The following is a 20,671-nucleotide window of genomic DNA, read 5'->3' as shown; positions in this document are numbered from 1 at the left end:
GTGTGTGTGTGTGTGGGGGGGCGGCTAGGGTATAGACGGGGAGGCTTTGGCGGAGGTAGCACTTCAGGGTTTGTTAGGGGGGGTGCTCTGGTTGATTGGCCCATTCGGTTCATGTTGGCCCCATCTCCGGGTCTGGGGCCGGGATAGGGCGTCAGGACCGAAGCATTGAGCCGGGTAGGTCCGGTCGTGGTGGTGCCCCCATCTTGATTTTAGGGTTCACCTACTGGGTCCAGGCGCAGGGATCCCATTTGGGGTGCCGGCGCCTGGACCTGGGAATATAGGTTATGTGTGGTAAGTGAGAGTGTGTACTGCGTCCTTTTTTTTTCTTTTTTTTTTTCCAAGTGTCCTGTCTAGCAATGTGGCATAAGAATTGATATCTTAATGCCAAATAGAGCTCGACAGATTTTGCTTTCACAAGTGGAGCAAACAGCTTTCGCCATAATGCTCCGCTTGATTTGTGCATGTAAATAGCTTTATTGTGATTCTTGCAGGGAGAATTTCAAATTATATGGACACTACAATGGGAAAGTAGGAGAGTAAAAGAAAAACAAGAAGAGAAAAAAAAGAAAGAGAAGAGGTGAAAGAAAGAAGAGATAAAAGGAAGAGAATGATAAAACGTCCTCTGTCTGCTCCATCACCTGGAAAGAGACACAAAAAGAACAGCACAACCAACAGACATAAAGCAACAGATACAATCGAGTAACACCTTGATACCATTGCTAAATCATATGTATTATTATTTAAGCTGACATGTGTAATGTGATACCTAAAAAAGAAAGTAAAAGAAAATAAATAAATAAATTATAGCCTTTCTGTATATAATTGAACATTTAATACCTGGGACCCAGCACCTGTTGGAGTTTGTGAGAGTGCACTAGTTTAGGTAAAAAATTATCCAGAAGGAAATAGCTTGATAGTGGTTGTGGAGAACCGAAGACCCACCTTCCCCGAGTGTGTCCTTTTTTTTGTAGGCATTTGTGTGTGGGGGAAAGAGGGTGGGAACGAGTGAATGTGACTGTGTGTGACTGTGTAGTTTTCTGTTTATTTGCCAGGCTGGGTTTGCGCTGCCCCCTCTCCTAGAACATCTCAGGTCTCCACTAAGTGTGGAGCCCCCCCATCCTGCTCCCCTCCGCTGGCTGGCACCTTGGCCTTGTGGTGCATTGGTGGTACCCCCCGTGACTGATATCAAGGCGTTACTTGTCATACTTTATCGACTGGTTGTGCTGTTCTTTTTACATCTCTCTTTGCAGGTGGAGAAGCAGACTGAGGATGTATCACTCTCTCCCTTTTCTCTCCTCTTTCTCTTTCGCCTTTTCTCCTTTTTTCCCTCTTCTACCTTCTTGTTTCAGTGTCCATATAACATGAAATATTCCATGCATAAATTATAATAGAGCTTCTTGCATGTATAAATAAAGCGGAACACTATGGCGAATGCGGTAAGGCACTGCTTGTGAAAGTAAAGTCTGTTGAGCTCTTTTTGGCATTAAGACAACAATTATTATTGCCACATTGCCAGACAGGACACTATTAAAAAAGAAAAAGAAAAAAAAGGATGTCAGTCATAGAGTTAAGACATATCTCACCACTACAACACCACATCCATTGCAACAACCGGTGCTTTAACCACTGTTGCTGCAGAAACAGCTTTTGAATCTTTAATGTCATTGTGAATGTTCTGTGCTCATTAATTTGTCCATGTCCAGAGCAGAAGGCTTTTGGGGGTATTTTGAATGAATATTAATAAGATGGGAAGTGGATTAAATACATTTACTTTAGTGATCAAAGCTCCTTGACCACTAATGTTGTTGGACTGGTCCACAAGAAAAACTACACTTTTATTTGGCCATAAAGGCACTGTTTAGTTTTGTTGTGTGATGTCTGCAATAATAATGCAATAATTTTGATGGATCCATTTTCTACACCACCTGATGTAGCGCTTTTCTGAAGCTACAGGTCAGACAATTGAATTGAAGCAGAGACTAATGGAAATGCTGGTGAAAGCGACTGGTTTTGGGATGAATCCAAATCTAAAAAAATGGAGGACCTTATCAAGGAAAAGCAAGATTTGCTGCAATCTTGGCAGTAATTCGGATTTTCATGTCGAAATGTTGAATCCTGGCCATCTTGACACAAATGTGGAAAAGAATGCCTGATGCTTTGGATTTGAAGACTACTATTGAATTAGTCAATATGGACTTGATCTCTGAATTTATCTCCCCATCCTCGGTCCAATACTCAAGTCCAAGGAACAGTGGAGGACCCGTTGTGAAAAATCTCTAATAAAACTGTGCTAGTCCAAAAGTAACCTCCTGCAGTGACAAACCCTAACCTTTAACTGATAAGTGAGAATACCGGTCATCCTGTTTTTTGTTTTTTTTTTTCATTTTTTGATTCATCAAGTAGGATTTTTGTTTTGGGGTTAGGGTGAAGAGTGAATCCAATGGTTAACTACTGGCTGGTTTGATTACTGGCTGGTTTGATTACTTCATTCTCCTTTACTAAGTTGGGCCAGAGCAGAAACTTAAATCTTTTCTGAAATCTTAAACTGATTCAAATTGTCCAAAGTATTTGCATTTCTAATGTTAATTAGAAATTTAATTAAATATCTGGTAGGCTCGACAGTGATGGTATTGATCTAAAGTCACTTGCTATCATTGCCTTCATTTATTTACGTCTAAAGCTATTCCCACTGAAATGAAACACTTGCATATGCTTTGAGTTGTATTTCACTTTTTACATTTTATCTACCTTACTTTTAGCTATTGCACATTTCATTTAAAATATTCAAATCCCCAAACATCCCTGTTGAGATTGGCGCAAAAAGGCCCACAAAAGCATTGGCTTCTGTCGGAATGAGCATTCTAAGTCGTTCATTCCATTTTCCTTTTTGGCTCTTCCCAAAGTGTGTTTCTAAAGTTTTAGTAGTCATTTTTGAGAAGTCTTATTTGAGGTGTCATAATAGGTATGCATGTCTTTAAGCACCCAGAAAGTAGGTAATTCAGATGATTACATTCTGCAGACCTGCCTGTCTAATCCTGTTTAGTACTGTATTTAAACTAATTTGTTAAAATCCTAATAATCTTAATAATCTGTGTCTTTGTTAATATTATATCTGTTATATGTTGGATCAGACCTAACAACTCCAGGAACTAGTGTTGTGACCTTGACTTGACTAAAGTCAGAATCAACAATCTTTAATTGTCACTGCGTGTTACCGTTGTGAAGTTTTTTCTGGGACATACTCCGCCTTAGGGTACACACAATAAACAATAAGCAACAAATAACACAGCAAACAATGTGTACAGATTTTTATTTTTAAAAGAGTTTAAAGCATGCAAAACAAAACAGTCTTTAGTGCCTGCTAGAACTCGCACCGAGTTCTTAGTTAATGTGCAATCTACTTAAACCTTAATATACCGAACTGTGCATGAACCTGGGCAGTGAAACATTTCTGATGGTTAAGATTTTGCAAAAAATATGCATTCACAGTAGCGATATTGTAACGTGTACAGACTCAGTCTGTTCAGCAGGGGGCGATAACTCTTACAGCTTTTGTAAAGAAGCTGTTTCTAAGTCTGTTCGTTTTGGATTTGGATGTTCCTGAAACGTTTCCCTGATGGGAGAGAGGCAAACAGTGCATAGTCCGGGTTGGGTAGGATCTGTGGCAATGCGTCTGGCCCTTCTCTGGACTCGTGCAGCATAAACCGAGTCCAGTTCTTGCAGACGGCATCCCACAATTCCCTGTGCTGTCCTCATCACCCGAGCTAAGTCCCTCTTCTCCTTCATTGTGCAGCTCCCATACCACACAGTTATTCCTCCCATACCACACAGACACAAAACACTTTCTATTCTAGCAATGTAAACGTTTTTTAGCGGTTCAGGGGAAAGCCCAGTCCGTTTCAGTTTCCTGAGGACGAAGAGCCGTTGTTGGGCCCTCTTCAGCAGGTAGGAGGTGCAGGGTTGAAAAAAGTCTAAGTTGTTTAGATTGCTTTGTGACATTTAAACAAACAAATTTTTATTTTTATTAAACGTGTTAATGACTTAAAATTAAAAAACAATAGAACTTAGACCAGTTTGTCTTGGCTTTTTGACTTGACTTGAAACTTACTTGTGACTTGGGAAGTGATGACCCGGTCCATCCTCCCCTGAGTTCTTTGTAAACGTGGTGTAAATGCATATAGGCTATATGTATACCTATCATCTACATTAATTTCAAGATTAACAATCTCATAGAGCAACAACTGTCAAACTTAAAAAAAAAATGGTTATTGGCATTTCAGACCAATTTTTTTTTTAACCCTGCTAATGCAATTAAGTTTTTGAAGTGTTTGTCTTCTTTCAACCTGGCAATGGACTGCTGACTTGTTAATGGTGTAGCCTAGAGCTGGACGACACAGGAATAAAAAGCAAATCGATAAAGTAGAAATCATGTTGATCCATATCGATAATTATCAACAAATTCAAAACATATATTTTAAGTGCAGCCCTGGCCATTTTATGCTGTGGTTTAGTGACCCATTTTTAGATACAGAAGACACAAACACTGAATTCAAACTCAACCCCTTTATTCAACCAACTTTTTTTTATCAAAACTGAAAGTTTAAAAAAAAAAATTAAAAAGGACACCTGCCCTCTGAACTCTTTGAAGGGGACGGAGCTTGATCGACTTAAGGAGAAGACCCCCACCTCACTCACCAGTGAACATCCAGGGGCAGGACATAGAAACTGTGGAGAGTTTCAAATACCTGTGTGTTCACGTCAACAATAAGCTGGACTGGACTCATAACACCGATGCTCTATACAAGAAGGGCCAGAGCCGCCTCCACCTCCTCAGGAGGCTGAGGTCTGTATATATATATATATATATATATATATATATGTAGATATATATATAGATAGATAGATAGATAGATAGATATACACATATACATATATATATGTTTTAAATTGACATTTTCAGTTTAAAGTTCTTCCAGCAACGATTATGACAGAAACAAGTTAGTTGTAACCACTGCCATGTTAAACTTTCTTATCACCATAGCACCTTGAGCTCAACTTATCACTTAAATGCCAAACACACTGTAGACATCACCAAATATTTCAATGACTCAGAGAAGCTAACCAATGTAATGGCGAAGTGGATAGCTGCTGTAACCTTTTTTGTGCTTCACACTTTGGTATTGAACATAAAATGGTAATGCTGCTCCCGCTTACCTCAGAAATTGCCGTTTTTGATAGATTCTTTTCCCCATAGAGATACTTTCCTGTCAGTGGCAAGAAGCCTTAATGTTATATTATTGCTACTTTTTGTTTAACATGTTTAAGTTGCAGCTTTAATACACTATATATATATATATATCTATATCTATATATATATCTATCTATCTATCTATCTATCTATCTATATATATATATATATATATATATATATATATATATATATATATATATATATATATATTACCGTGAATGTAAATAACACATCATCTGCCCATTCCTATTTCTTTTGTATTTTTATTCTTATTTTTCTCTTTCTCTTTGATCCACTTTATATATGAAGATTCACTGTATATAACTGATGCACCTTTCCTACTTTTGCACCTTCTCTTATGAGCCGATGTGGCAAGTAAATTTCTCCAATGTGAGATCAATAAAGCCTATCTTATCTTGGTGACGGTGCGCTTCTGGGTCTTTTTGTGATTGGTTGGGAGGATTTAATGACTGTAATATTAACCTACGTGATAGGCTAGAATGCAAAAAGAAGGAAAACTGTTATTCTATTGAACTTTTTATTGACCCTTTTTTTCTATCATCAATAAACGTCTATTGGTCGATATATGTTGTTATTGAATTATCATCCAGCACTAGTGTAGCATATCCTGCCTTTTACTTGTTTGACATAAGTTCCCTAACCAGAGTGTTACAAAGCTCTATTCATTTTTTTAAATATATATATTTTTTTGTCAACATTACCAAAACATTTGGCCCTAATTTAGCTCCATAGCCCGTTGCCTCGATACCTGCGGAACTCAACTCAGGGCATAAAAGACCCAATCGCGCGTCGCTTCTTTGTTGGACGTCACGTCCTCCCTCCTCTCTCTCGCTTCCATCTTGCTCCCCGCATGTGTCTGCTGTTAGTTTACAGGTCAGTGAGGAGCTTTAAATACCATCTTCCCTGCTCTGTTATCCCCTGATCTGACGGCAAGAGGTAAACGAAAGCCTTCCCCACCCGGGTGGCTGCAATCCGCCGCGGCGTGACGCTAACCTTACTCACGGATCTGTGCGGCGGCGGTGACAGGCCGTGCTGCTAGCAGCGGAGCTAAGTCCAAGTTAGCTTCGGGGCTCCTCACCTGAAAGCCGCCGAGCCTCGTTTGGGCTGAACGCAGGCCAGCTAAGGTCGCCCCTGGCGTTAAATCGTGTGCCTCAGGGTGGCTTTGTCCGAGCAGACCCGCTTCCTTGTGACTCGCCTGGCTTGGCTCGTTCGCGGATCCTCACGGAAATGCGGACAGCCGCAGGAGTTTTTGTAGCTCTTTCCCTGCAGGTTGGGCTGTCGGAGCGCTTGTGCGGGGCTTTTTGTTCAGCGTCGCTCCTGCAGGCTCGTCCTAATGCGTCCATGTGCTCCTGTTGACGTTTCAAACTTTTACCCGGAGCGCTTACAGTGTGTTTGCCACACCCACGCCGAGGGCGCTGCTCCCAGCGCATCGCGTGCGTGTTTGTACGTGCGCCGCGTTTGCCTCAGTCCGACTCGTTCGTCCAATCGGATTGCGCTCGGGACATCCCACGGTTTTAGCTGGCCTCCGCAAATGCTACAGCCTGTATTAAGCGGAAATTATGAAAATAAGGTTAGGGAGGTCGGACCAAGAAAAAGTAAAAAAAAAAAAAAAAAAAAAAAAAAGTTGCACGTGTTTAAATCTGCACTGTTGCCTTTCAGCAAGAACGTCCTGGGTTCAAATCCCGGTCTGGGGTCTTTTCCCTGTGCATGCGTGTGTTGTCTCCGGGTACTCCCACTTCCTCCTACAGTCTAAAAGCATGACTGCTAGGTGTGTGTGTGTCTATATTGTCCTGCCATGGACTGGTTACCTGTCCAGGGTCTACCCTGGTTCTAATAGTCGCTGTAGATGTCGGCACCAGCCTCCCCGTGGTCCTGAAAGGAGAAGCGATTTATAAAACTGAAGCAGAAAAGCAATGTCAGCGTTGTGGTCGCTACCGCCACTCCCATGGTGTTAAAAGGATAGGAAAATGTGTAAGATTTCTGTTATCAGCCATAATGGCAGTATTAATATTGACTATTGATACCGACCCAACTTTGCTTATGCGTGCATCCCTGCTAATTGGCCATGATGTAGGTGAACCTTTTATATAGCACCTTTCACAGATGAAGTGCTTTAAAGAGTGCAGGTAACATACATTCAAATATAAAATAATTTTTAAAGCAAAGAAAGAACAGTTAATAAAAACCACAAGTAAAACTTAAAGTTTGACTCAATAAAAGTGTGTTAAGCTATACTTTAAAGGACTCGACGGTCGGCCACATGGAGAAAGAGGGGCAGGTTGTTCCACAGCCTGGCAGCTACTGCCTGAAAGGACAGGTCGTCACGAGTTTTAAACCGGGTCTTAAGGAGGTTCTGAGCTGAGGATTGAAGAGTGCGGCCAGAAGAATAAGAAATTAACATTTAATTTATGTAATGGGGGGGGGGGGGTACATGTTGAGGGCGATGGAGGCCAGGTTGCAGACAGCCACCTCGTCCTTACTGGTGAACTCCGCCACCTCCGTGCAGAGGTTGCTGCACTTGATGGTGCCCAGGTTCTGCTTAAAAGGTTTTGGAGCTTTTAAAAGCTCTAAAAGTCGAGACTAAAATTTTCAGATCAGTTCTAAATTCGTCGGCTAGCCAATGTAGTGAGGATAAAAGCAGTGTGATGCGGGCCCTTCTGTTGGTTCCTGTTAAAAGCCTTGCCGCGGTGTTCTGGACTGGCTGGAGACGTGTGACGGTGGTTTTGTCAAAACAAGTAAAAAAGAGAGTTTACAATAATCTAAACGAGAGGAAATAAAAGCATGAATAATCACCTCCTGGTCCGAGTTGGATAAAATTGCACTCAACTAGAAATATTTCTAAGATGATTTTAAAAACAGTTCCGTCACGGTAATGATGGCAGGAAACTTAACAAAACCTGACGTGTGAAAATAATCGTTGAGGCTGAAATTCTTTACATTTTGATGTCGGACCTCTGACCAAAAAGCTGAAATCTTTCATTGACCTCCAGCAAAATTAAATTCTGCTTTAGGTTCTAACAGATTTTAGTAACTTTGATTTCAAAATACTGCTGCATGATAACTTGTGCACAATTGTCGCTGCAGTAATGTCAGTTTGAGCAATCTTGCCATTGCAAACGTCTGATTGGATGGGTTTTGGTGGAGTATAATATCAAAGGTGCCATGTATAAACACTCTGTTAATTTGATATTAAGCTAGTTAGATGGATGGATTTTCACTTCCCTCTTTATGTCCACGCTTGACTTGATGGATCTTATTAAGATCCTAAAGCTCAGGTAGAGTAGTGGGGACACTGATGATGGAAGAGAAAATTACAATGTTGGGTTTTGGTACCGTTGCACAGCGTACGAATCGGCATTGTAGCATTTTACTTCCTGTTTGGCTACATACATTTGTCTAATCTCCTAAATTTTTGGCACCCTTCAAGTAAACATGCCATTTGCACAGAGTATTTGACCTTCTTGGTGCTCTGCTCCTTTAATAGATTTATGTATTTCTTATTAGCTGGTTATTTAGTCAGCAGCCGAACAGACGTGTTGACTGCTAGCTGACATTTTAGGAGTGATGCCTCAGTAGGAGCCAGGTTTGTCTGCCAGCAACAGGTGTGGGAGGGGCAGGTTGCAGACCTCTGTTCCCACAATACTGGCCAAAAGTGTGAAAGATCAGATTTGTGCCCCACAAAAAAGCCCTTAGTTTTATTGGTCAGCAGTAAAGAAGCATTATTAATAGAGAGTACCTTATTTTATTTTTTTTAGCCCAACCGTCAGGTGTTTGTTTTTCTACTTTCTTCAAAGTGACCTCCTCGTGTTTTAACAGTAGGGCATAAATGTGATAACGTTCATTTAGCATCGGTCGGGTCAGTGTATACCTGAAGGTAAACTCAGCCGACGGCCGTTAGGAGCAAAATCCGGTCAAGTAAGTTAAGCTGTCCCAGGATCCATAGTAGTGGTGCAGAGTTTCAGAAATGTGTTATGAACGGGAAGTTGCTTCCAAACATCCGGCCTGTCGTGTATCTGAAAGTATCATTTCCCTCCCTACTACATTCGTTTCAGGGTGGAACCCTTTTACACACTAATGTTTCTAATCGTGGTGTGTGCTGTGTCGATTTGCTGCATCATGTTGTGTTTGTTGCGTGTTGTTTTTATCCTTTTATTTCAGCTCCCTTGTTCTGAAATCTTTAGTTTGGCTGAAATCTAGCTGCAGCACTGACGCCATGTAACGATATATTCATGTTTTTATTTTTTGCAGATGAAAGAAGCAATTATGAATCAAGAAAAACTCGCTAAACTACAAGCGCAAGTCCGCATCGGCGGAAAGGTAACTTGAATCCGGACGTTTCACCAAAAACAATTTCTCATTTCAAGTCTGTTGCAAAAGAAATGTCCTGCTGGTACCATCTGCTCCTTTTTAAAGAGTTCTTTTTTTTGGGGGGGGGGGTTTGCTTCACCAGAATCTGTGAAATCAAACAAGTTTTGACACTATATCAGTGAGCCTGGGTAAATACAGAAAGGGGTTTTCAAATGGTTTTATTTATATAGAACAAAGGGTATCCAGCAGGGTCCGTGGGAAAAACTATAATTGCTCGTTAATCGGTGATTAGCTACACATTTTTGGTTCAGTTTCAAAAAGCTGCACTCAATTAGAACCCGTCTGACAACATGAAGTAGGCTCGACTGATCTACAGAAGTCCAGCAATGGATGACAAACGGGGCTGCGTTGATGCTTCAAGACTCCAGAGGGACGGCTTCACCAATCTCTGGCTGTCAGTTCGGGACCGTAACTCAAAGCAGCCTTGGGTTCTGCAGCCGGACGATGGTCTAAAACAATCTTGAGTGGCCCCGAAAGACAAAACAAAATGAAGATTTGGGAGGGGCCTAGTCAAAGTCTGGGATTCTACAGAGAAGAGGGGGACAAGGTGTCTCATGGAAAAGACTCGCAGACTGTAGGCCCAACGGTAGGACCACCAGTTATCTGGTTTAGGGGGGAGATGGTTCTTCATTAGGCCCAGGTTTAGCTGCATCGTCCCTACAGCTTAATAGATTAAACTGGTATTATCTGAAGTTGTGTGTGATAAAGTAAAAACGGCAACAACAAAAGATGCATGACGGTGCAAATACTCCTACCTGCCCCTGTCGCACCGAAGGTCTTCACTCTTTACAGAGAAGCATGCGTCCGTGTGTCTCCGCAGGGAAGCGCTCGCAGAAAGAAGAAGGTAGTGCACAGAACGGCAACCGCCGACGACAAGAAGCTCCAGTTCTCCCTAAAGAAGCTCGGCGTCAACAACATCTCCGGTATCGAAGAGGTAGGGCCTCCTTAGGCGAAGCCGCCACGTGCCAGCCAGCCAGCCAGCTGACGCTTCGCCGTCTCCTTCCAGGTGAACATGTTCACAAACCAGGGCACGGTCATCCACTTCAACAACCCCAAAGTGCAGGCGTCCCTCGCCGCCAACACCTTCACCATCACGGGCCACGCCGAGACCAAGCAGCTGACCGAGATGCTGCCCGGCATCCTCAACCAGCTGGGAGCCGACAGCCTGACGAGCCTGAGGAGACTCGCCGAGGCTCTCCCCAAACAGGGTCTGTAACCTTTACGTTGGTGCACATTTTACCAGCCTTTAGCCCCCAAAACAAGTTTTTTTTTTTTTTAGTTCTTGTCGTAACTTGGATTGTTTTCTCTGTCTGCAGCTGCAGATGGAAAAGCGCCGATTGCGACAGTAGAAGAGGAAGACGATGACGTTCCAGGTGAGGGCATGCACGTCTTTTTATTTCTGCTAATTAGAAATAAAATATTCCCCTAGTCGAGTCGTTGCACCGAGGTGTTTCTCCTCTGCCTTAAATAAATAAATAAAAATTGCTGCGGGTTTGTTTTCCTTTCAGCGTAGGGAGCTGAAAGGTTTGACGTCGTCTCTGTTTGACGCTGTCCAACTCGGTTTGCTTTTCTCTGAGGGGAAAGTGGACCAGACACACGAGGTTGCCATTAGGATGAGCCCGGCTTTTCCCAGGACTCCTCGGGTCCTCGCTAATGGAGCAAACGATTACGTAGCCGCTCCGCCATGGAAGCGGGGGGGGATGTTTGCCCAGACCTTGTAAATTGTTTCCCTTTTTAACCTTTGACCCTCTGAGACGGGACCTGACCAGGGAGGTTTCTCACGTTTGGCGGAGGTGGGAGGAGCCAACCCGTTGATGCTCTTCACCACCGGTCCTGCAGCGGCGCTCCGCCTTGTTAAACGGCTCCTGACTCCGTCGCTGCTTTTCACATTTTAGGCTCATGTTTGTTTTTACTCAGATTTTTTTTAAACCCCTAGCCCTCAAGTTTCCCTTTTCCTTCCTCCATTACAAATAATGGAGAACATATTGAAATCATACTTTCTTTGTCACTTTGGGAATCAGGACATTTTGTCTATCAATTTTTGATTATTTGTCATCGCGCTCACTTGCTGCGTTGCTCATTCAAGAATCAGACATGCGGTTCCTTTTTTTTTTTTTTTTTCCCCTCTCTCTTTTTAACTTTGTTTCCCTTAGGAAATCAGACACACTTCTTGGTTGCGTAAAAGTTTTTCGACCCATACATACTCATCTTCCAACAGTGACTCGGGATCAGTCAGAAATGTTTAACTGTGCTCGCTGGAGGCTGTTACCAGCTTCTGAACGTCGTTTTTTCTTTTTTACTTGCCAAAACTCATTGAAAGTCAAGTCCCGTTAGAGGGACAGCATCTGTGAACAGCAATCTTGCAGGTTTGCCCAGGGGCTGTGATTATGGGCTAACGTCTGGACCAGGTCCTGCTAACTCAGTCGCTTGCTTTGATCCAAACCGTCCTGCTGTCTTTGCCTTGGATTTTATTGACACATCGACACAAATGCACTCCTCCACTCCTTTTTTTTCTTCTTTTTTTTTAATTGGCTAAATATTGAAAAACCAAAGATAATTTTCCTTCCTTTGGTTTTCAGTCTGCCACATAAAACCCATTAAATCTGACAACGCGGGAAAAGCGCAAAGTGGTGGGAATGGTTTCATGAGGCACTGCATTGCAGTCCGTGCAGGAGTCGTGTTTCAGATAAGCGCGCTCTTCCTGAGCCGTGTCTGCGTTTAGCACGGACCAATGGAACTCAAATCGCTTCAGACCCCCCTGTGTTTTGTTTGGTTTCAGATCTGGTGGAGAATTTCGACGAAGCGTCCAAGGATGAGGCCAATTAGAGGAAACGGGACACGGCAGAACTCCAAAGGACCATGCGGGGCACGAGATACTGTTTCTGTGGGAAGAAGGGGAGAGCCGACAGCGGAGGCATTCTGTCAAAGAACTCGATAAATCACCGGCATACGTTTCAGTCATTTTTGTAGAGTAGTGCTCTGTATGAAAACCGGGGTCACAGTATTTTTGGTGTAAGGTATGCTATTACTCATTCCACCTCTCCGCCACCAGGCGCTCCACACGCTTGATGAGCTCACACGGTCTAAATGTCCAGTTAGAGCCAGGGACTGTGTGAAAAGACGAGTCCGATGCCCCCGGCTCTGCATCTGTTTTCTGGGTTACTGAACTGTGGCCTCCCTAAAATCATCATATCTGGAATAAACCTTTGCTACTGTCACTAAACTGAACGGTGTCTATTTTTTTTGTTGTTTTTAAGTATACAAGGGGGAAAAAAAAAGTTATCGTGTTTTCATTGAAGATGTAGGGAACTGTTATGCCACTCTTCATCAAGTGGGATTCCACGCGTTTGGCTTGTACTGTCAATTTAATGGATCAATACTAAATTAAAGGGTTTCCTGCTTTCCAGTTGGTTTGGACTAAAATGAAAACACTCAATGCTGACAAAATTAAGTCAGTGATATTTTTTTTCTATGTTTTTGCACCTGTGACATCTCGTTGACAGCATGGTCACTCTGATTCAACTTTCATAGGGGATTGCAGGGGATTGCAACCACACGTGGCTCAATGCTGAATTTATAAAGTTCTAAAATGTGTTTTTTGCTTTAGTGCTTTTGCCAGGCATTTTTTCATTTACACAAAGTTTTACACTAATGGTGTAAGAATGTTGTTTCTTTTTGTCAATAGGTTGCTGTCTTTTTTCATATATATATAAAAACCCTTTGACATGTAATGAAGCTAAAAACAGATGTTTCTTTTAATTTAAAATCTGATTTCCTGTAGTGGGTTTTATAAAGAGATGCACTTTGTTCAGTTGTTTTTGTGGTTCAACAGTTTTTGTTTAACTAGAGACCAAAGGGTAAAAATGGCTCCCCTGGTTGTAAAGGTTGCTGACCCCTGCCATATTTAGATGTTCAGACTGGATGGTGGGAGTCACCCTTATTATGGGACTTTTATACAGTTTACACTTTTTTTTTTTTTTTTTTTTTTTTTTACATTAGAATAAGATTGGGTCTGTCTGCCAGCACTACTGACATTACCTACCTTTCCTGAGGGAAGTTTTAACCTTAGGTTTGGTGTAATCAATGCTCTGATAAATTCTGTAATCTTCACTAAACCTGCCTTTTAGTTGATTGAGAAAATAAAAATTTCACCAGGACTTTCCTAAAGTTGATGCTCTCTTTAACCTGATATACAGCCCCAAAAATATGGAGAGCTGGAATGGCCACAAACCAGTTGATTTAAAAATATTTGCGAATTTGAACATTAGACTAAAGTACATTAAAATATTTGGTAATGTAACTTTGAAACACAAATGCATATTGAATTGACATAATTTAGGTTTAAATGCATTAAGAACTAATGAATAATTTAACTCCTTGTAAAGTTAAACTAGTTTCTATTTAATTTTACTTGGATTTAATGATTTGTTTATAACAAAGGAGACTTGACTTTTTTGATTGTGGCCCTTTTCTGTACATGAAACCCATTCCAAACACATGACTGTTGTGTTTGTTACGCAACTGCAATGTTTTATTTCAGCCTTTCTTTAAGAAATGCATATTAAAGGGTCCCTTAGGATTTTACCACTAATGGAAAAAAAAACTACTAATCAGCTTTTAGATATTTTATTTAGCCAAGTTTTACAAAAATCACATCACATGGTGGCAAATCTATATTTTGAAATCAGCAGAATTTTCTCACATCTGATTTTGGCCAGAGGTTAGACAACCCTTTGTTTTCTAGTTTCAAACTGCTTCTAAAATAAATAAAAACGCCATTTTAAAGTGGAAAGACGGCTAATGAATTTGGACAGACAGCTTAATAACTGTTTTAATGCACGAGTCATTTGAGCCAAAAGCACCACAATACCACTTTTGGCTGTTGGATTGCAGTGTACCGTCTTTACAACTTCACCAAAAACATCTAAGCATCACTGTTCACAAACACAAATTGACCCTACAATGGCCACAATAAATCCAAATAAATAAAAACCACACAGATTCAGTAAATTCACAGACATGTTGGCAGCTTCGTGGCCTCCCAGTTCAATGTGCTTCCTGTAAAGACCAGACCAACAGACTTTTTTTAACCTTAAACAGTTTCATTACAGTTAATTTTCAAACAAGTGAAAAGGGGTACTAATATTTCAGAACATGACAAAACCTACCATACCCCCTTGCTCAACTTTAGCAAAAATCAAACTGACCCTGCAGCGCACTTTTCGCAGCACAAACCTCCACGAGCATCAGGTGCACCAGATTCAATAAATAATATTTTACAACACAGCTTAAATATCTTTCAGAGACCAAAAATCCTCCTGCAGGCTGAAATCCAAGGCGTGCTACATGATTGTCCAGCACTAAAACGACGTCCTGTAAGGGTCTGTTCACCGGGAGTTCACTCTCTGATTCCCATCAGTAGCTTCAATAGGTGGGCCTCCATTACCTGTTGAACTGAACACACACAAAGGCAGATATTAAGGTTTTTATTCATACGCTAAAATTAGGGGGAGACTTAAAAATCAACCCAATAGGGAAACTATAGGTTTAAAGTGGAGGGAACAGAAAAAAACACCACCGGACCGTTTGGCATCACTTCAAGAGATCACCTTGACGACAGAAACACGGACACAAGCTGGGGGTTGTAACTGGGCAGTGCAAAAAAAGTAAAAAAAACAAAGCAACTGGACTTGGTTTTCGTAGTTGAAGACGTTTCGCTTCCTCTCCAGGAAGCTTTCTCAATTCAAAAAGTCTGGAGTAATGTAGAGTAATGTGGAGTAACAAGATTTATTCTACTGCCCAACAAAGGCCTTTGTTTGGACAGTAGTATAAAGCTTGGTACTGCACATTACTCCAGACTTTTTGAATTGAGAAAGCTTCCTGGAGAGGAAGCGAAACGTCTTCAACTACGGAAAACCAGTCCAGTTGTTTTGTATTTTTTACTTTTTTTGGAAAGATCCCAGTTATTGTTTCAAAAAACCAAACAAAACGTACTTCAAGCTTCATGCTGAATACGTTTTGACCAGCACTATATTAGAGCTAAATGCAGCGAGAGGACACGTTTATTCCACACACACACACCGTTTCGATGGCCCATAGCCACAGCCATGTCCATCGCGTTGAATCCTGAATCCGACTCCACAGTTGGATCAGCGCCGCTGTCTGGAAGAAACAAACCACAATTAACATACATGTTACACTGCAAAAACGGAACCTAAAATAAGTAAAATGTTCATAAAGTTAGTGTATTTGTCCTTGATTTGAGCAGGTAAATAAGATTATTTGCCAATGGAATAAGATTTTTGCACTTTAAATAGGAACAACTCATCTCCATCACCTTATTTCAAGTGCAGGATGTCTAATTATCTTATTTTGGGGGTCAAAATACTTATTCCATTGGCAAATAGTCTTTTTTACCTGCTCAAATCAAGGACAAATACACTAACTTTAAGAACATTTTACTTATTTTTAGACCCGTTTTTGCAGTGTAGTGCTGGATCAAGCAAGTAAAACAGCACATATTTATCCTTCTAAAAGGATACTAACCCGCATATTTGCCCTCATTTAACCCCCCTCCACCTTACCTAGCAAAATCTCAACACAGCGCACATGGTTGCCATGGACAGCATACAGCAGAGGGGCTCCTCCATTCTGAAGATCAAGAGATTATCAAAAGGTTTAAACAGTGATGCACAGAAGCAAACCCAGGATTAACACAATCACAGCCTTTACACTACTACCCCCATCCAAATCTATGCTAACGCCATGTCAGTCCCGACGTGCTGTATGTGAATTAAACTATGGCTGGTACCCAGTCGTACTCGTTGACGTCCACGCCGCAGTCGATGAGCATCTTCACGATATCTGTGTATCCCTTACTGCAGGCCAGGGACAGCGCGCTCTCCCTCCCTTTGGCCAGCAGGTTTGGGTCGGCCCCCTGCAGCCGAGAAAAGACGCAGAGTCAGCGCGAGTCACTGAAAACAACACCGTCCGTTTTAGCTCCTCGTACGTTTTGGAGCAGAAACTCAACCACGGCGATCTGTCCGTGCGCCGCCGCCCACATGAGAGGGGTGAAACCTTCCTCGTCTTGGAGATTGATCACCGTCTCTGTGCAAAGGAATACATTTAGGGATTAACGACTTTTGGGAGTTTGCTGAGTTGCACAGGAAAGGGCAGTATGGGTACAAGGACTGTTGTTTCTAAAGCTCATGATTAGGAGTTATAGTAGAATGATTGCATAAAGCAGAGCCAGGCAAGGAGAACGGTTCATTTATAGGTGGAGGGAAGTGGCATTTATAAATGGTGACGATAAGAGGAATAGAAAGGGGCAAAAAAGTTTATTATTTATGTTTTTGGAAATAGTTTTCTTCATATTCTAAAGGATTAAAAGTGATATGAGCCAAGTTGCACAAACTAGAGACGCAACAATCAGGCGCTTTCTGGAAAAATGCTGATTTCAGTATTGACAACCATCTGCTCCTGTGTAAATAATGAGGCCTTTTTATTTGGAAGTGCCTTTCGAGACACACAAGGTCACAATAAAAAAAGCAAGGTAAAGCTTTAATGCAAACGGTTTGAAAGAAAAATGTTTTTTGTCGCCATAACTGGAGGTTATAAGCAAACCTAAACATGTACTTTTCAGAGTGACTTGAAAAACTTTAGGGGTTCGTATTATAGATGCGTAACAAAAGCGAGTTCTAAGACCCTCCTGAGAGCCTTCGCACGACGCGTTACTGGGGGCGAGCGGTTTTAGAATGACAAATTGATGCTGAATTTGCCGAAGACCGTGCAAATAAAGGAGATGGCATAGACTGAACCACGGGGAACAAGTCAGTGAATAAAAATGGTTTTGCTGTTGCGGTTTTAATGGGCAAAGCGCAGCCAGAGAGATGAGAGTAGGGCTGAACAATTAATTGCATTTGCAATATAATAATAGAAATTTTAAAAGACGCTATTTCCAAATTGCACAGGTCTGTATTTTTTTGGCTATAACAATTAATGGTCAGACGCGTCCTTTAGGTGTCAGTAACGTGTTTAAAGTGGGTTTTCCTCCGCGTGGAGGGGAAGAGATCTGCAGCAGTGCGATAATCTAATTTTATTACTTGTTTTAGAGTTTATATAATCATACTTTCTTTACCAGAAACCTTCAGGAATCTCACGATCAAACCGTGGTTGCACTTTATGTTCAACAAGGACCCTTTTTGATGCCTGTGGTCAATGCAGAGATAAGTCCAAAATGAAGTCCCAGTTATGGTCGAAATATATCGCAATTTTCGATTTTTGGCAAAATCGTACAGCCCTTGATGAGATTAGAGCCAGTCGAGTTCTGTGCCAGTGATGCCGGCAGACGACAATCGGTCCAGTAGGATGCTGTGGGAACTGGTGACACAGTTAAGTCCAGAATGATGAAAGTTAAACGTCCGGAATGAGCTGCCACAGCGAGCCCCTCGCCCGTCTGTATCTCACCATTCTTGCTGTGGTGATGATCCGTGTCCCATGACCACAGGCACATCCGCAGACCAATAAATGAAGAGCTAGTTATTTTTTCCCTCTCACGCCTCATTCTACCATCTCTCGTGATCAAGACGAATAGAGAACTTAGCTCCTCCTTAGTGCAGAGACTGATCCCCGACCTGAAGGGGAGCAGTCGCCCCTTTTCTTGTTAAAGGCAGAAATTAAAGACTGTGAAATTACAACTACTTTTAATGAGAATAATAACAACAAACACTAGCCTAAATTTAAAGCACTCATTTGGGTCAAACGCTGGCATGCCTATTTCACATATTTAATCACGAAGGACAAAAATCAATGTTCTGAAAAAAAAAAAAATAAGAAAAAAAAAAGACCTGCCCACCTTGTTCAATTCTACTGGCCAAAAACACCATTTCCCCCTGGGCTGCCAGCTGATGAATGGATAAAGCTGGAAACAGGAGGGAAGAAAAAAACAGGAATGCATCACAGCAGGAACTTTGATGCTTGCATCGAAACCAAGCTGAAAGCAAAAACACGTAAAAGGAAGAAGACAGCCGGCACTCTTACAGTGGACCAGAAGCGGCGTGGAGGAAACCTCGTTGCCGCGGTGCTTGTTGGTCAGCGTGGTGGACTGTTTGATTGGCGAGAAATGCTTGGTGGTGGACGGCGTGTACACGTGTCGGACCTGTATGCCTGGCGACGGCGACGTCTGGATGTTACACTCGGCTGAAAGGAAGACATGAATAAAAAAAAAAAATATATCTTTTGGTTTAAAAACAGGACAGGTCAGAGAGTTGATGCTCTAATTTCCATCTGAGAGAGAGAGAGGGCCCACTTTACCTTTAAATAGAACAGAGGCCACCTCCAGGTCAGAGTTCACCTGGTCCTGGATGTTCTTGCTGTCCTCCTCGTTGAGGGACTTCACAAACCGGGAGCAAACGTTCATGTCAAAGCGGTTGGGGAGGATGAACTTGATGCCCATGGCCACGTTTTGAGGGCTCGGTTCGTCGGGGGTCGGACCCACCGACTGCTCAGTCTTGATGGCCCTGAGATCGGGCATCACGCAGATCCCCTCCATGTCCTCGGAGACCAGGGGACAGCCAGCGGTCCCCTCTGCAGCCGACACGGCGACGTTTTCCATCCTCTAACCGGTCACACAGCTGCAACACACGAACACAAATCAGGACGAGTCCCAGCTTTACCGAGCGCTGGGAGTGCCGATATACAGTTATTAAACGAAAATAACTTTTTTTTTCTGTACAGCCAAATGCCCACAGACTCAACTGTCAGTTAGCTCCACGTTAGCATGGTAGCTTTTGTTGCCGCTGCCTTCTGGCTGTCATACTTACTTGTCGGGAAATAAAACATCCTGACTTGTTCAAAGTTGGAGCTTAACTGTTGCTAAAGTCCGAGTTGCTGAAACGACATAAAAATCCCAGTTGACGCCGCATTTCTTGTTTAGAAAATCGTCATAAAACCATTGCTGCTGCATCGGTGTTTTGATCAATCTGAACATGCGCAAAGCGCAATATGATTCCGGGTGCACTCCCTTATTTGGTTCTCCTAGGACTTCCGGTGTTTCCGACCTTTGATGTTCTTCGTTAACAACGTTTTTTGTTTGTTTGTTTGTTCGTTTGTTTGCACTAATCTTTGCAAAAAGCAATTAAATAAATTAGGTTTGGAGGATTTTATTGGTGAAAAACAGTTCTGATTTTTACCAGGAATAAAATATAAGTAGCAGTATACTGTTAATATTACATTATGGTGGATTACAGTTACATTGTGCTGGATAGTTTTATTCTTTTGATTTTTAAAAAGCATTTGCTATTAAAAAAAAATCATTGTACTCTGGAATACAACAAGGGATACAACTTTTCTATCTCTACTAGTCAAATATATATATATATTTTATTTAAAAAGAAAGAAAGAAAAAGGCCACTCATCAAAAAGCCCAGTTTAAGGGTGCAGTGACTTTGGGAAGAGAGTTTATATATATGTGTGTACTATCTATCTATCTATCTATCTATCTATCTATCTATCTATCTATCTATCTATCTATCTATCTATCTATCTATCTATCTATATATATATATATATATATATATATATATATATATATATATATATATATATATATATATATACATAGTACACACCTTCTCATTCAAAGAGTTTTCTTTATTTTCATAACTATGAAAATTGTTGATTCACACTGAATGCATCAAAACTATGAATTAACACATGTGGAATTATATACTCAACAAAACAGCTGAAAATATGTCTTATATTCTATATATATATATATATATATATATATATATATATATATATATATATATATATACCCATCCCACTCAGGAATATTGTTAAATCATACTCCTGAGTGGGATGGGTGGCTCTTAATCTCAAGCTCAGGTCCTCTACAAGGCTGAGCTTCAGTGTTTTATCTTAGTATCTTAGTTGTTTTAAGATTGTGACAGGCAGATTTGTTACTGAATGGAAGGACGTTACTGTCTAAAACTGAAGGGGCAGAGATGTTTAGACATGTTTGTGTCAACT

General features: G+C 41.4%; 2 protein-coding genes across 3 annotated transcripts; one reads left to right on the top strand and one right to left on the bottom strand.

Annotated features, from left to right (window-relative positions):
• The first annotated feature begins 6,036 nt into the window (after positions 1-6,036).
• On the top strand, positions 6,037-12,868 carry btf3 (basic transcription factor 3). 2 transcript variants are annotated; one of them, XM_012871544.3, is made up of 6 exons: positions 6,037-6,145; positions 9,521-9,589; positions 10,461-10,574; positions 10,647-10,848; positions 10,957-11,013; positions 12,420-12,868. In XM_012871544.3, exons 2-6 carry the CDS (start codon positions 9,521-9,523, stop codon positions 12,464-12,466), a joined length of 489 nt encoding a protein of 162 aa, XP_012726998.1. In that variant the 5' UTR covers positions 6,037-6,145; the 3' UTR covers positions 12,467-12,868. The 2 variants fall into 2 exon arrangements, with proteins under 2 accessions (XP_012726998.1, XP_012726988.1); XM_012871534.3 differs by having other exon boundaries at positions 6,093-6,208.
• A 1,382-nt stretch (positions 12,869-14,250) lies between these two features.
• ankra2 (ankyrin repeat, family A (RFXANK-like), 2) lies at positions 14,251-19,646 on the bottom strand. Its single transcript, XM_012871520.3, has 9 exons — positions 19,462-19,646; positions 18,953-19,272; positions 18,680-18,838; positions 18,495-18,560; positions 16,650-16,747; positions 16,452-16,577; positions 16,225-16,291; positions 15,722-15,802; positions 14,251-15,094 (listed from the first exon to the last, which is right to left on the bottom strand). Exons 2-9 carry the CDS (start codon positions 19,251-19,253, stop codon positions 15,039-15,041), a joined length of 954 nt encoding a protein of 317 aa, XP_012726974.2. The 5' UTR covers positions 19,254-19,272; positions 19,462-19,646; the 3' UTR covers positions 14,251-15,038.
• Positions 19,647-20,671: the final 1,025 nt, after the last annotated feature.

This window comes from Fundulus heteroclitus, chromosome 8 (assembly GCF_011125445.2).
Source record: "Fundulus heteroclitus isolate FHET01 chromosome 8, MU-UCD_Fhet_4.1, whole genome shotgun sequence".
In the NCBI taxonomy this organism is placed as follows: domain Eukaryota; kingdom Metazoa; phylum Chordata; class Actinopteri; order Cyprinodontiformes; family Fundulidae; genus Fundulus; species Fundulus heteroclitus.
The sequence above is the reverse complement of the archived record's forward strand: the minus strand, read 5'-3'. Positions and strand labels throughout refer to the sequence as shown.